This window comes from Pollicipes pollicipes, unplaced genomic scaffold, assembly GCF_011947565.3.
Source record: "Pollicipes pollicipes isolate AB1234 unplaced genomic scaffold, Ppol_2.1 Scaffold_4295;HRSCAF=5057_pilon_pilon_pilon, whole genome shotgun sequence".
Lineage (NCBI taxonomy): Eukaryota > Metazoa > Arthropoda > Thecostraca > Pollicipedomorpha > Pollicipedidae > Pollicipes > Pollicipes pollicipes.
The window spans coordinates 2,510,341-2,525,925 of NW_023596461.1; the positions used below are offsets into that span (position 1 = coordinate 2,510,341).

The 15,585-nt window shown below is 59.3% G+C and overlaps 1 protein-coding gene across 1 annotated transcript in view; it reads left to right on the forward strand.

The window, feature by feature from the left end:
* LOC119096449 (CUB and sushi domain-containing protein 1-like) overlaps positions 1-15,165 on the forward strand; it is a 40,720-nt gene extending 25,555 nt beyond the window's left edge. Inside the window, 16 exon segments of the mRNA XM_037219356.1 lie at positions 156-365; positions 1,850-2,065; positions 3,181-3,459; positions 3,998-4,147; positions 4,559-4,735; positions 5,749-5,928; positions 6,718-7,068; positions 7,387-7,560; positions 9,201-9,295; positions 9,297-9,412; positions 10,678-10,810; positions 11,277-11,526; positions 11,953-12,129; positions 12,596-12,775; positions 13,504-13,684; positions 14,233-15,165. Coding sequence (XP_037075251.1) covers positions 156-365; positions 1,850-2,065; positions 3,181-3,459; positions 3,998-4,147; positions 4,559-4,735; positions 5,749-5,928; positions 6,718-7,068; positions 7,387-7,560; positions 9,201-9,295; positions 9,297-9,412; positions 10,678-10,810; positions 11,277-11,526; positions 11,953-12,129; positions 12,596-12,775; positions 13,504-13,684; positions 14,233-14,644 — 3,281 coding nt within the window. The 3' untranslated portion in view covers positions 14,645-15,165.
* The last annotated feature ends 420 nt before the right edge of the window (positions 15,166-15,585 follow it).

Here is a 15,585-nt window from a genome sequence, read left to right on the forward strand (position 1 = left end):
CCTCTAGATCGGGTCATTATTTTCGTTTTTCGTGTACGTTCGGACCCCAACACCGTACCTCATTCCTAACGGTCGTAAACGCTGACGTCGCCACAGGGTCCTGCGCTCCGCTGAAACCGCCAGTCGTGCCACTCACGCTCCCTGCCCTCCCGCAGCGACGAACGTGGCGCAGGGCAAGCCGTCCAGCCAGTCGTCGACGGCGCGCGGCGGGCCGCCTTCCAACGGCAACGACGGCGACCGAAGCACGGTCCACGACGGCGGCAAGTGCACCGAGACGCTGGAGCAGGCGTCGCCCTGGTGGCGGGTCGACCTGCTGGACGAGTACCCCATCGAGCTGATCCGCATCACCACGCGGGGATGCTGCGGTGAGTAGCGCCATCCGCGCGGGGTGCTGGAGTGAATAGCGCCATCCGCGCTGGGATGCTGCGGTGAGTAGCGCCATCCGCGTGGGATGCTGGGGTGAGTAGTGCCATCCGTGCGGGGGTGCTGCGGTGAGTAGCGCCATCCGCGCGGGGTGCTGGGGTGAATAGTGCCATCGGCGCGGGGATGCTGCGGTGAGTAGCGCCATCCGCGCGGGGTGCTGGGGTGAGTAGCGCCATCCGTGCGGGGGTGCTGCGGTGAGTAGCGCCATCCGCGCGGGGTGCTGGGGTGAATAGTGCCATCCGCGCGGGGATGCTGCGGTGAGTAGTGCCATCCGCGCGGGGTGCTGGGGTGAGTAGCGCCATCCGTGCGGGGGTGCTGCGGTGAGTAGCGCCATCCGCGCGGGGTGCTGGGGTGAATAATGCCATCCGCGCGGGGATGCTGCGGTGAGTAGCGCCATCCGCGCGGGGTGCTGGGGTGAGTAGCGCCATCCGTGCGGGGGTGCTGCGGTGAGTAGCGCCATCCGTGCGGGGTGGGCGGTCAGCATGCGAACGCCGGGAGTGTGGGTCTGGAGGAATTGCTTTCAGTGCGAGATATTTACTTTTCTCGGCTTCAGATACCAAGCTTGCTTGAAAGTCACATATCCCGCACCATAAGCGAGTTGCAAGCACTCACCTTAGTCTGGATTGGATATGTAATAGCAAGCTTTAAAGACGTGTGCTATAGCAAAAATTCTCAGAAAGGATTATTGATTATAGACTTTCCATGATGCCGCGCACTGCCAAGCTAACATGAGCGTGCCCCTGCTTCTCTCACCCAAGTACAGAGGCACCTTATTTACCCCAAACATTACCTCACTCTATGCTCGTCACCAACACGTCACGTTTTCAGCTCTTCGTCTGCACCTTCTGTGGGCTGTCGAGCTACCTTGGCGAGCCGCCCGCCCGCGACTGATAGTCATCAGCACGTGACGGCGTCGGGCCGTTTATGGGCGGCCTGCCCCTTGGTCTGCCAGTCCCGCGTGTGACCACCTATAACCGCGCAGCGTCTTGGACACGAAGCCAACGCTATTAACCCGAATGTACCCACGAAAGACGGAGCTGAGGCGGTGCGTGCCATGCGGAGAGACCAGCGTAGTATTTCTACCCACTGTTTTCTGAACCGGTCAGAATGCGCTGTGCCTAACCCAGCAGCGTCTCTGATCATGACTGTACTGTCACATCGACGTCTCCAGCCCTGGCTTCCCAGCCCCTTCAGCACCTCTGGCGCTGACTTCCCCGCTCCGTCAGCGCCTCTGGCACTGACTTTCCCGCTCAGTCAGCGCCTCTGGCACTGACTTTCCCGCCCCGTCAGCGTCTCTGGCACTGACTTTCCCGCCCCGTCAGCGCCTCTGGCACTGACCTTTCCGCTCCATCAGCGTTTTTGAACCTGGCCTCCCCTCCCGCTCCCGGTGGCGCTTCTGACCATCGCTGCCCCGCCCTGTCCGCAGGTCAAAAGCCGCTGCAGGATATCGAGATCCGCGTGGGCAGCAGTGCCTCGCTACAGCAGAACAGGCTATGCGCCTGGTTCCCCGGCACGCTGGAGGAGGGCAAGGACAAGGACTTCCGCTGCGCGCGGCGCATGTCCGGCCGCTACGTCTTCATCCAGATGGTTGGCGTGGACGGCGCGCTCTCGCTCTGCGAGGTCCAGGTCTTCAGCTCGCAAGGTCAGTGCCGCCGGGGATGAGGGAGCTGGGTGGGACTCGAGAGCTGGGCTGGCTGGTCCGGGCCGGGTTGAGTGGCGCGGCGGCGGGTGCTCGGGGCTTCAAACGATGAGACGTTGAGTCACGATGGTAGACACGGCTCGACCTCGCCGCTCGGTAGAAGTGGAGCCACGACGGCGAGGTAGAGGCGAAGTCGAGACGGTGAGGTAGAAGTGGAGTCGCGTCGAAGAGCTGCAGCACGCCTGATCACGTGATTGCACCGAGAGGGCTCAGAGGCGGGTGCGGACCTCCAGACGGCTGTGAGAGGAGCCGCGCCCGTCTGACGAACGGCTCTCACGCCTGGCCGGCGGCTCCCAGGCGCCGGCACGCGTCCCAGGCCGTGAGAGCCGCTTCGAGTCCCAGCTTCCGATCGGGGTCGACCGGGCGCGTGCTGCCGGCCGCTGACACCTCAGCGAGCCCGTGACCGCGCAGGGCTTACACAACGGGCCCGCCGCTGGCCGGCTTGCGCCATCGCTCGCCGCGGTGTAACCCACCTCACCCTCTCTCGCTCGCGCGCCGCTTACGAAAGCATACTGCACAGCGCGGGTCAGTCAACGGTTCCGCGTCGGACGCGCGGCACGGTCATGAGTTGCCAGTTCTGGTCGGTGGTTCGCGGGCCGTTTGCTGCGCCGCGAGACTCGCCGCCGCGCCGCGTCAATTCTCACAAACAGTCGTAATCACGGTACTGGCACGGCGTCGGCCAAAGTAGCGGACAACGGGCCGCATATTCCGCAGGAGTGACGTCTTGGACGCGCATCAGCAGCTGGCGGTGGGAGCTGGTAGCAATGCTCCTTGCAGGTGTAACTGTACCGGCCGTAATCTTGCTAGACTGTGTTTTTGCTGCTGCGGACGCCCAGCGTTCACGGTGTGAATGCTGCTTATTTACTATTGGTCGCTCTTATCCCCCATTATGCGAATGTTCTACCGTACACCTTTGAAAACAAAGCATTTTTGTGAACTGTTACGCTCGTTACATGATTTTGGCGATAATCTTCCAACCATGCAAACACCGGAGCAGAAGACCTGCGGCGCCCCTCTGGTTTCACCGCCGCTGACCACCGCTGCCTCCCCTTCGGCAGAGCTCGCGAAGGAGCAATGTGCGTCGGACGTGCCTCTCGACAGCCTGAGCCTCCACAACAAGACCTGCTACGAGTTCCAGCTGAGCTCCGGCGCCAACTTCCTGACGGCGCGCCAGCAGTGCCAGCGCTCCAACGGCGACCTGGTGCACACGATGCCCGAGCCGGCCTTCAACTTCCTGCTGGACCGGCTGGAGCGTAGCAAGACAAAGATGAAGACCCAGCTGCTTTGGATTGGCGTGCGCAAGGGCTCTGGCAGGGGCGAGTGGCGCTGGGTGGACGGTGAGTCGGAGCAGGGGCGCCGGGATCGGCTGTTGGGGGGAGGGGGAGGGGGAGCGGAGGGTGTAGAGTGCGGGTGTTAGAGGGCAGAAAGTTGACAAGAAGAGGAGGCTGGTGGTCGATGCACGACTGGTTGATGGGATTGGGATACTTTGACGTAGATGGCGCGTGAGTTATCTAGATCAGGCATCAGTGGGAGCTGAGGGGCAAGGATTGGCGACGGATGGATTGGAAATGGGCTTATAAGAACATAGTTTGTACAAGCTTGAATAATTAATTATTAACGTGTTGGTATTTGGTGCTTCTCTGGAAATTCACATGCTGACGGCTTCTCTGTCTCATGATCCCTTCCGTGACTCTTTGCGATGCCACATTTGCATCAGCTGGCTACACATTTTGTCGGTGCTGTCGATTTTTCAAACAGTCGCGTCAACCAGCATCTTTGCTCTCATGGTTTGCCCACTGACCACGGCACGCTCGCTTGATGAAGTTCCTCATCCCCACGGCGCTGCGATCGATCTCACTCATCACTTACGGCCAGGCTCGCCGGTGAGGAAGCCGCGTTGGGGTAAGGACCAGCCGAACAGCTACGTGGGCCAACAGAACTGCGTGGTGCTGGATGGCGGCCGAGACTGGCTTTGGAACGACGTCAGCTGCAAGCTAGATTACCTCCACTGGATCTGCGAATACCGTGAGTCACTGCTTCAGACCCGACTGTGGTTGCTACGTTTTGTATGTGCTTTTGGCCATGATGGCGTTGAGGCTCGATTGTAGCTGTTTAAGTCTTATGTTCGCGTTTTTGCATTACCCAAATATAATGATATCCGGGTTGTTGCATATAAGCGACATGAGATTGGGCCAGCGCACCTCCCATTTCTCCCATTGACACATAGTGCAAGCTCAGCATTGGATCCACAAGGTTTCGTGGAGCCTTTCTGACCTGTGAATTGGGATCGCCGTGAATTTGAAAGGTTCGTCTACTTAAAGTTTCTGTTTCAGTAGAGTTAAGTCCTCCCCCTCCCCGCCACCACGAGGGGTAGCTGGTCCAACGTGACGGCCTCTCTAGCCCCTCTCCGATGACGTGATGACGTTGTCCCCGCAGGGCCTCAAATCTGCGGTAGTCCCGACAAGAACGAGAACACGACGATCGTGGGTGGCGACTTCGGCCTCAACCGCACCATTTCCTATCAGTGCCCCGAGGGCAACAAGGTGGTCGGGGACGAGACCCGCACGTGCCAGGAGCCCGGCTTCTGGTCCGGCGCCGCGCCCACCTGCGAATGTGAGTCCACGGAGTCCGTGCGTAGACCGGCCCGGTGGGAGTCAAAAAGGGCGGATAAGGCGCGATTCATGTCGTAGATGCACCTTTTCCGCCCGCCTTTTTGTCGGATGTATTTGTAGTGGTGCTGTTGACGCTTAAAAAGCTGGCCTCGGTGTAAAAGATAGCAGATTTGTGGAAAGGTTTGCCCGGCTCTCCAGTGACGGCTGCCATGCCCCATCCCACTTTCGCCTAATGTATGCCGGTGGTTGATCACAGCAGCCGGGACATCCTTCACCTTTCCCCGCGTGCCGCGGCGGGTTCTCCATTCTCCGCGGCTGGCCTGTGACCCGGGGCTGGCTGGTTGGTCTGCTCGCTCTGACCCCGCCTCACGACACGGCCCCGGTCGTGACGCAACCGTGCTGCCTCCGTGGCGACTGACGGCCCCACCCGGCCCATGTGCTCTGGCTGGGGACGCGGCGTGTGTGGGGGTCTGGTCAGCCGCCGCCGCCCGGTCCACGTGACTCGTTAAAGTCGACCGAGATTCGGTATCTCTCTGATTGCGTCCGTTCGTGGTTAGATGTGTCCTGGTAGATGTTAGTGGCGAGCAGTCTTGCGCGGTAGCGTGTTCCTTTATGACTTGACATTATTCTCGACCGTCGGGCTGCGCTTGGATCGATCGCTCAGCTGACCTGGGATTGCCCTCACCTCTAGCCAGAATATCCCCTGCCTACTTCGCGTACCTGAGTATGAGAGATTGTCCATACCAAAATACGGTCGTTAACACTGTGTTGCGCCCCGACTCGCGCGCGGCCCAATGTACACCAAGCTGTCATACTCCTGCTGTTCCCACACCATCCGACCGTCATCCGTCTCCGCCATGTCATCCGGCATCCGGCATCCGTCATCCGTCATTTCCTCACTAATCCTCAGCCAGTATCCTCCGACCTCTCCGCCATTCCGTACTGCCTGTGCCATCACCCTGTGACCCCGCCGCACGTCCCTCACACCTCCTGACCGCACCCCTCCGCCGCCAGTTGTCGAGTGCGGCCCGCTGAAGGACATCGCCAACGGTCAGCTGACACTGCTGGACGGCCGCACCACGTACGCCGCGCGCGCCAGATACGTCTGCGATGCCAACTACACCGCCGTCGGCGAGCCGCTGCGCACGTGCGGCGACGGCGGCGCGTGGTCAGAAGAGGAGCCACAATGTCTCTGTGAGTGGCTTGGGCGACATGAGCATAAGGTCAGGAGTGGCAGGGGCTCCTCCCAGTGTTAACGAAGCTAGCATTCAACTGCGGTACGTAGAGCTAAGGACATATGAAATATCAACCGTATTATGATTAACACCGAGAAATAATTTGTCCTCCCCAGATTTGGGTGATTTTCCTTGCATCACTGCGTCTGCGTGACTAGCCCTACATTGGCTCGTCACGCAGAGACTGACGTGGCGAAGCGGCGACTGCTGGCGGCGAAAGGACGGCGGAAGCATGCACGAAATGACACTGACCATTAATGACGGGAGGCTAATGGGACGGCGATTACAATCATGAGACGGGCTAATTAGATGTTGCGGCTGAAATGTGTGAGTTGATGGCTCCGTAATGAGGCAGGCAGACTGGCTGGTGTGGACGTGTCGAGGTGCTTCATTTAGTGGCGTTCTTTGTCTGCCCGCATTTATTTATGAAGAAGGAAAGTGCCCACCACGCGGTGTAATTGCCGCAGATAGCGTGCTATGATGCATTTAAGTGGCGCAGCTACGTCATATGTATACGCCGCCTGCTCAGCTTTGTCACATCGTCTCTAGGTGCAATCAAGAGCGAGACGTTCAGTCTCGTTGCATCCGGAGCTTTGGGTCTCATCACCAAGCCCCCACCACCTCGCCGACAGTCCCGCTGTGTCCGGAACTCCACGTCTCGCCATCAACTCCCCGCCACCCTGCCCGCAGTCCCGCTGTGTCCGGAACTCCACGTCTCGCCATCAACTCCCCGCCACTTTGCCCGCAGTCTCGCTGTGTCCGGAGCCGGAGACGCCGACGAACGCCACCCTCGAGTTGCGCGGCAACCTAACGGTGGGCACGGAGGCGCTCTTCACGTGCGCCGCCGGCCACAAGCTGATTGGCGAGGCGGTGGCCACGTGTCAGCTGGGCGGCGCCTGGAGCGCGCCGGCGCCGCTCTGTCAGCTGATCGACTGCGGCCAGCCGCCGGAGCCGCAGCACGGCAGCTCACAGATGGACGCCACCTACTACGGCGCCACGGCCGGCTTCAGCTGCGAGGAGGACTACTGGCTCATGGGCTCCGAGGAGCGCACCTGCCAGGAGGACGGCCGCTGGAGCGGCGAGGACACCTTCTGTGAACGTGAGGAAGGCTGCCGCGGACGGTGGCTTATATCAATAGCTTAAAGTTTTACCTGCTGCTAAATACATAGTCACGCCTTTGCTTTTTCTACTTCTTCGGTTCCAGCAGGCCTTAGAGGACGTCTGATCAAATTTTCGTTGTTCGATGATTACCACTGGTCCAGACTGATGGCCTGGTGGCAGCTCTGATGGCTCATACCGACTTCGCCGAAATCTTTCGCCCTGAATGCGCTTGTGTGACCCTGTTTTGCACGCGTTAGCGCAAAAGCAAAACATATGCGAGCAAAACCTGACGTTCATTCCTCCTTCGTGTGGACAGTGATCAACTGCGGCGAGCCGGACGTGCCGCCGGGCAGCTACGTCACCGGCTACGACTTCCACGTCAACAGCGACGTGGAGTACCACTGCAACGTGGGCCACCTGTTGGTGGGCGAGCCCATCAGGCGGTGCCAGCGGGACGGTACCTGGTCAGGAGACGTGCCGCTCTGTCAGTGTGAGTCACACCTCCAGGGCAGGGTTTCACCTGGGTGTAAGCGGGGCGGCACCTGGTCAGGAGGCGTGCCGCTCTGTCAAGACGAATCACATGTGATGTGGAAGGGTGTTACCGGGTTAAGAGCGCAATATCTTTTATTGGGGAGGCGAAAGGAAAAGTTGGCTTGGCCCGTTCGTTTGCTGTGCGGCTCTTCTAGACCGAAGTGAGCTGGCGCATGGTCAGCTGGACCAGTGTGACCAGAGGAGTGCAATTGTACAGGAGAGCGAGAGCTGAACAAAAAATAGGTGAAGTCACTGGGCAACGAGGTGACGCATTGTGGCCTCATCTCAAATTACCACAACTCATTTCTCTTTCGCTTGCGCATTGACTCAATCTTACCGACTGCTGACAGGAAATTCCGCGGTCCTTTTCCTTTCTCCATCCCCCAAACGAACAGACTGCCAATGATCGGCATTTCAGTCCAAACGCCACGCTATTCGCTTCGTTCTGGGGCACTGCGGCCGGTAGCAGGTTTCTGACGTTTTTGCCTTTCTACTTATTGTTCAGATTGATGGATAGCTCACACTAATCTGTGTAGCACTTCAGGCACATGACCTGTATCATTTTTCACTGTTGCTGCTGTCCTGTCTTCCTGATGCGCGTAGATGTTGTCCGCGCTGGCGGGCAGCTGCTGCGGTCTATTTAACCCAGTCCTGAGACGTAATCGCGAAGCCAGTGGCCGCGTCCGGTCCGCACGATGTGTGCGACTTTTTCAGTCCGTCTTTTACACGCAGTGCCCTCCTTTGGCGTTTCAAAACCAGCAAACGTCAATTCATTTTTACACTATATCAGGCTTTTGTTGAGTCTGGGCTTAGATTTCTCAGCAGTTTTTCCCCAATGCGCTGGACAGTTCCCAGAGCCCACCGTGCCGCGTGCAGACCCGGTGACCGCACTGCTGGCCATGCCACTTCTCCGCAGACCTCGTGATCGCTCTGCAGATCTCACGAATCATCTACAGATCTCGAAACCATTTTACAGACCCCGAGACCCTTAAGACCCTAGCCCTTGCACAGACCGCCGTGACTCATCAGCAGACCCCAACGAGTTCTCTAGGTACAGTCATATGCATGACTCCAGTACGGACCTCTTTGGCCCCTAGGCAGACATCCGTGCCCTCTCCATAGATCCTGTGACCTCTCCGTGACCTTTAACCTCTCCACCCCTATCTATAAACCCCCGTGAACCCTCCGCCAATCCCGTGCATCTCTGCCGATCCCACGCCACCTCTGTCGACACGGTGCCACCTCTGCAGACTCCGTGCTACCTCTGTCGACCCCGTGCCACCTCTGTCGACCCTGTGCTAACTCTGCGGACCCCGTGCCGCCTATGCCGGCCCGTGCTAACTCTGCGGACCCTGTGCCACCTCTGCAGACCCCGTGCCACCTCTGTCGACCCCGAGCCACATCTGCCGGCCCCGTGCTACCTCTATCGACCCCGTGCCACCTCTGTCGACCCCGTGCTAACTCTGCGGACCCTGTGCCACCTCTGCCGGCCCCGTGCTACCTCTGCTGACCCCGTGCCACCTCTGTCGACCCCATGCTAACTCTGCAGGCCCTGTGACATACCTCAGCCGGCCCTGACCGCCCGGCTGTCACCTCCAGACGTGGACTGTGGCCGCACGCTCGCCGTGCTGCACGGAGACGTGCAGTACGTCAGCGGCGAGACGCACCTGGACAGCGAGCTGGAGTACTCATGCAATCCGCAACTACCGGCTGGTGGGCGAGAGCATGCGCGTCTGCCAGGAAAACGGCGGCTGGTCGGGCAAAGCCCCGGTCTGCGAGGAGGTCCGCTGCGGCGATCCGGAACGATCAGAGTGAGTGAAGGAGGGAAGGCGACTGCGGTGACCTGGAGCGATCGGAAAGAGTGGATTGAGGGAGGTCTGCTGCGGTGACCCGGAGCGATCGGAAAGAGTGGATGGAGGGAGGTCCACTGCGGTGACCCGGAGCGATCGGAGAGAGTGGAGGGAGGGAGTCCGCTGCGGCGACCCGGAGCGATCGGAAAGAGTGGATGGGGGGAGATCCGCTGCGGTGACCCGGAGCGATCGGAAAGAGTGGATGGGGGGAGATCCGCTACGGCGACCCGGAGCGATCGGAAAGATTGGATGGAGGGAGATCCGCTGCGGCGACCCGGAGCGATCGGAGAGAGTGAATGGAGGGAGGTCTGCTGCGGTGACCCGGAGCGATCGGAAAGCTTGGAGGGAGAAAGGGCGACTGTTGAGACCCGGGGCGATAGGAGTAAGTGGAGGGAGGGGGGGGGGGGCGGAACAAAACACCGGTTGGTTTGCTCACATTCGGAACTTGGGATAGTTTTAGGCGTCCTGCAGGGCTGAGTGCGCAGTGATATATATACATGGGCATTCTGTCACTGGGATGGTCGTTAGGGGCTATTTTCCTGTGCTTATATCTACGGCAGGCCATTAGTCCCGCAGTAGACCAAATCTGTCCCGATGGCTCAGTTGGTTAGAGCGCCTACCTTCCAATCCACCCACCCGTGGCGGGATGAGTTCGAGTCGCTTTAGGCGCTCGCCGTTTGCTTTTGACGGATATGACCTGCGGCCGGTGGCAGCAGCCGCGATTAAGGTCAGATGACGTCAGAGGGCAGGATGGACCGTGCCGAGCATTGCAGCACGTTAAGCTTTCGCCACTAAATTCTGCCGCCGACATCGAATTTCGCGACCGGATGGTAGGGGTTAGGGCTCACACAACAAGCACTGGTTAGCGTGGGCTCCGATCCCAGAAATCCATCTATTCAGAGCTTGGATTGAATCTTAAAAAAGAGCCTCGCCACGTGTGGTGCTTTTGGGGCCAGTGGGAATTTCCTGCAGAGATAATCAGACCAAGCGTTGCAGCCTTAGGATATCAGCGGAGCTATTCAGCTACTTACACTCCCCTGCATTTCCCGCTGTTCGACAGGCCGGTTGTTGCATTCTCAGGCGTTTCATTTGTAATCGTGTTAGCCGCATGTATTATTTGCATCTGCTTTTTGCATCACGTCATTTACAAGTGCCCTTCGTCATACCATTCCACGCCACTGATAAAGCGAACCTTCCTAACACATCCACGCCTCTGCTGTCCCCAGGAACGCCGTGCTGAGCGTGTCTGGCAACGACCGCATGCGCCAGAAAGCCAAGCAGATCGCACAGAATCTTCCGCCGAAGGAGACGTTCCGGGTGGGCGCCACTGTCACCTACAAATGCAAGCCTGGCTACAAGGTGACCCACTCCCGCACGGGTTGTGACCCATGGGCAAGGGGGCAGGGAGGCCGTGCAGTGCGAGTCATCGGCGACAGCGCATGTCTGTTTCGCCCTCGCTTGTTGTCCACAGGCTGTGCTAGTGGACGGACGTAGTTCGCTTAACTTGTCTTTTTTCGATGACGGTGGGTGTTGGCTCGTGGTTTGAGTTAAGTACTCGCGCTGAGGATGGCTTGCACCAACTATGCGTGACGGGATATCCGCCGCTTCCTGCGATACCAACTCTGATCAATGAAGTAAGGTGCAATATTGAGCAAAGTTTCATTGGCCATTTTAGCAGTTTGAAATGGGCTCAATGTCGTACCTATGTGGTCATCATATATATATATATATATATATATATATATATATATATATATATATATATGTATATATATAGTGTTGTCTGTCCGCGCCGCCCGACGTTAATCCCGGCCCGCTCCGCCAGGTGGTGGGCGACGCGTTGCGCTCGTGTCGCAGCTCGGGCGCCTGGGCGGGCCTGCCGCCCACCTGCGTGTACGTGGACTGCGGCGCGCCCGACCCCTTGCCATCGGGCACCGTCAACCTGCCGCTCAATGCCAGCTACTACGGCGCGATCGCCCAGTACAAGTGCAACACCAACTTCAAGATGGCCGGCCTGGGCCGCCGGCTGTGCCTGGAGAACGGCACCTGGAGCGGCCAGCCACCCGTCTGTAACGGTGGGTAGCCAGGCGGCGAGCACGGGCAGCTGCGAGAGCGGAGCCGTCGCGGAGAACAACGTCGAGCCTAGTTGAGAACGTTTTGATGGGTGTAATGTCGGCGACAGCTAGTGTGTTTCGTGGATGTGACTGAGTGCGTATTGATAGCATTGGACTTGAATTACGGTACCTTGACAGTGACGTCCTGTCTTAATCTCCATTTACAAGCTCAGACCATCTGAATGCTAGCACCTAACTGGTCGATAACACTAGCCTTTGCTCTATCTGCACTGGGAAGAGCGCCTCCGATAAACTGTCTCATTGTGACCCGACACATGCAATCGTCTGTTGCCGAACACATCACATCTTACCCAAGCGGCTGCGGCTACGGGAGCCGTTGCGCGCGCGACCGAAGCGGCGCGACTGACGCGGCGCCACCTACCGCAGAGATCGTCTGCGGCGAGCCAGAGCGGCCGGGCGAGGTGCTGGCCGTGGTGACGACGGGGCACCGCGTGGGCGACACGGCCTCCTACAACTGCGGCAAGGGACGCCAGCTGATCGGCCAGGCGACGCGCACCTGCCTGGACACGGGCTTCTGGGGCGGCGTTGTGCCCACTTGCCAGTGTGAGTCCTGCCGGCGCGCGTGCTTGTTCCTCCTACAAGCTACACCAGCACCCCATTTCCGCTGCTGCAGTGGCAGATGACTGACTATGTGGGAGGGTATGTGGGATTGCTAGCAACCTGCGATGGCATGTTTTCAGATACATTTTGAAATTCGTCTGTTTGTTCCATGCAGCGTTATCTTTGTAATGGGAAAAAGTCGTGTTGTCCACGGTCGGCCCGGTGCTGCAGTCATCTAAGATAATCACGATTGCGACCAAACATGCCAAGATGCGGCCTGTTTTGATGAGGTGGGCATTTGTCCACTACTCTCCGCAGCCGCCCTACGTGCGTCTCCGACGGCACACCGGCCTCGGACCTAGAGTCTGACCTCTAACCCGAAGCATAGCACTGACCCCGCTGCAGCCCTGACCCCGCGCCGCAGCCCTGACCCCGCGCCGCAGTCCTGACCCCGCGCCGCATGCTGCAGGGGTGGACTGCGGCCCGCTCGGGCCGGTCGAGAACGGGCGAGTCTACCAAGTGAACCAGAGCACCGTCTACGACTCGGTAGTGGAGTACCATTGCTTCCCCAAGTATCTGCGCCAGGGGCCGTTCACGCGTCGCTGCATGGAAGACGGCACGTGGTCGGGACCCGACACCAAATGCCTCCGTGAGTGGCGGCACTGCTCGTCAACGGAGCGAACGGCGTCACTCCTCCGAGGGTGGACCGTGATGGCGCCGACCTGGTGCAGACAGGGGCAGAGTTGGGCTGCGGGCTAGGTGCCAGGGCTGGGCGGTGCAGGCGAAGGTCGTTTCTGCGCGGGCGTTCTTCACGCGCGTACGTGTGTGTCTTTTGTACTGATCGTGATTTAACGCTTGTAGTCGCCCGCGTCTCTCGGTCTTGCACCGCTCCAAAAGAGAAATGATGGTGACAAAGGTCGTATGCATCTTTGGGGAAACAGTTCATCGGAAAGCGGGAAGCTTGCCCAGACGCAGGGGTGTATTTTCTTGCTCAGTTGAGGAGATTCAGACCCATCTTCTTTGAGAAGAAAGTGGTTCAAATTCGAGGGAAAGCATCTCGTATGCATACAAAGACGACGTGCACACGATAACATCCAGACCTTTTCTGCACGTCGGTAGACCTTCGGTAGCGCGCCATCAACTCCACAGTTGAGGACATCGCTAGAGCGTTGTAATGTCAATCTTAGTGATTCGGTAGTCGTGCATCTTGCTCGTCGCTTGCTCGTTGTACTGGAAGCTGTCATCATCCTTGCCATCATCCACTCTAAATAATGCAGAGGCTCTGCCTAGCTCCGTGCCAGATTGCCGTCCAGTCGGCGCGTTCATCGTCCTCCAGCGACCGCTCCGCCCCGCCTCACCCTGCGCACCGCCTTTCAGTGAGCACGGAAACGGTCTCGGCCGGCCTGGACGCCAGCCTGGACGGCCCCGAGAACGTGCCGGCGGCGGGCTACGGCCCCGCCGACTATGACTCGGCCCGTAACACGGCCATCTGGGCCGGCGTGGCCATCGGCATCTTCGTCCTCATCGGCATCGTCACGGCCGTCGTCTGTCTTCGGATGTAAGCAGCACAGGGGGCGCATGAGGAGAGGGCACGGGCCACGGGAGCCGGTGGCGGAGATGACCATGTACAGCCCGGGGGCTCTGGGAGGGGTGTTGCTGGGGGGTTGATCGAGAAAAGGCCGGTGCTGTTTGGTGCGACGTGTGTGCTGCACGGGGGGCAGAGGGACTTCGCGATGCATCAGCTGAGGGCGGTTTATTCTGGCCGCGTGAACCGGACGCTCATCTTGCATTCAGTCGCCGCCGGGCCTCTTCTGAAGTGGTGTCAGCTCACAGCCGGTGCAGGGAAGACGTAACGGTGTATCACTCTGTGGCGGCTGGACTGTCTGACCTGTCCGGAAACCGATCTCGGTGTCGACCTTTATCGTAGGCCGACGGCGTGTGCAGTGGCACGTGGTGATGGCTACTCGTGAAATTTCCGCCCACGACTGCTGCGCCTGCAGGTCCACGCCATTGCTTAATTACAGGCAAAAGGACGTGAAACCAATGTCCTATGATGGTGTGAGTAAGTGCCTCCACCTTCTGAACACGCGTTCCATTTTGCGACAGGCGGGCGCAAGTGGTGAAGAACACGGAGAACGTGCAGGGCATGAAGGCGATGGAAGAGCGGAGCGCGCCTATCATGAGCTTCGCCAACCTGGCCGACGGACCGCGCTTCGGCGTGCAGAACGGCAGCTTCTCCAACGGCGTCGCGCCGATGCAGAACCGGCCGCTGCCCGTGCGGCCGGACGAGGAGGAGATCTACGCAGAGGCCGACAGCTTTTCGTCAGGTCCCGACTCACCGCCGTCCAGTCGCACCTACGCCAACCGCGACGCCACCTACACGAACGGCGTGGACCGGGGCGACGGCAGCGCTGCCTACAACAGCGGAGGCGATAGCAACGCTACCTATACCAACAGTGGGGGCGATAGCAGCACCCCTGCAGGCGGCTCGGTGACGGTGAACGGTATGGCGCTGTAGCGGGCGGCTGTGGTGGAAGCCGGCCGTCGCCCGGCCAGCAGTGATAGTGCACGCGTGGTGCTCGGTGAGCTTGCGCACCGCCGGCCCGCAGCGCGACGCGCGGACGAATGCGGCGCGCTCGCGTCGGACGCTGGCGCGCCGCGGACGCGCCCGGGCGCGGTGTCGGAGCCCCGGGCTCGCGTGGGCGGAGATCCACTCCAGCCACTGACCTTACCTGCTCAGCACTGAGCGGAGTGGCGGCGGTGATCCGTTCGCTATTGTGCGACGAACTCCGAAGTGGATTCAGGACACGTTAACGTCAACGAAGGAGTGTTTGGTGGCGTTCCGCCTTAACGCGGTACTCATGTGTGCAACGTTTTCGTGTCCAAGGGCAGACGCGAGTGGTGGGTGCATGTCTTGCAAGTGTGGTTCCGTCGTGTGCATGGTAACTGGCCACCCTCACGACTATATAGGCAGGTGGTGCTGTGCGTTACGTGATGTCAACACATGCGTTTGGGTAAATACAACCGACTCACTGTATACATGGGCGTATATCAATTTGACGCCTCGGGATGTATCGATCAATGTCTACAAATCCTTTTTGCAGCACACATAGTGCGGTATTTGCCTACTGCTGCATCCGTCAGCGATATTTCACAGATGTGACGTCACGAATTGCCGGTGTCACGTGGTACTGGAATGTGAAGTGATTTATGGTCTAGATAGGTAAGTGATGGGCCAGAATGCGTCATCGTGGTCCCGTTCTGGTAACTTGGGCCAGGAAGCTAAATGCTATTTATTTGATTTCAGCCACATGCTGGCAGCCTTGCTCCAGATCTACATTGGTTTGATCCACACGATCCCAATTTTGGCAGGAACTCTTATGGGTCCCCGTCCGGGGTCATAAGAGATATTGTGATAATTTCTGACGTCTCCTGGAACTTGTCGCCATGAAGACCTAA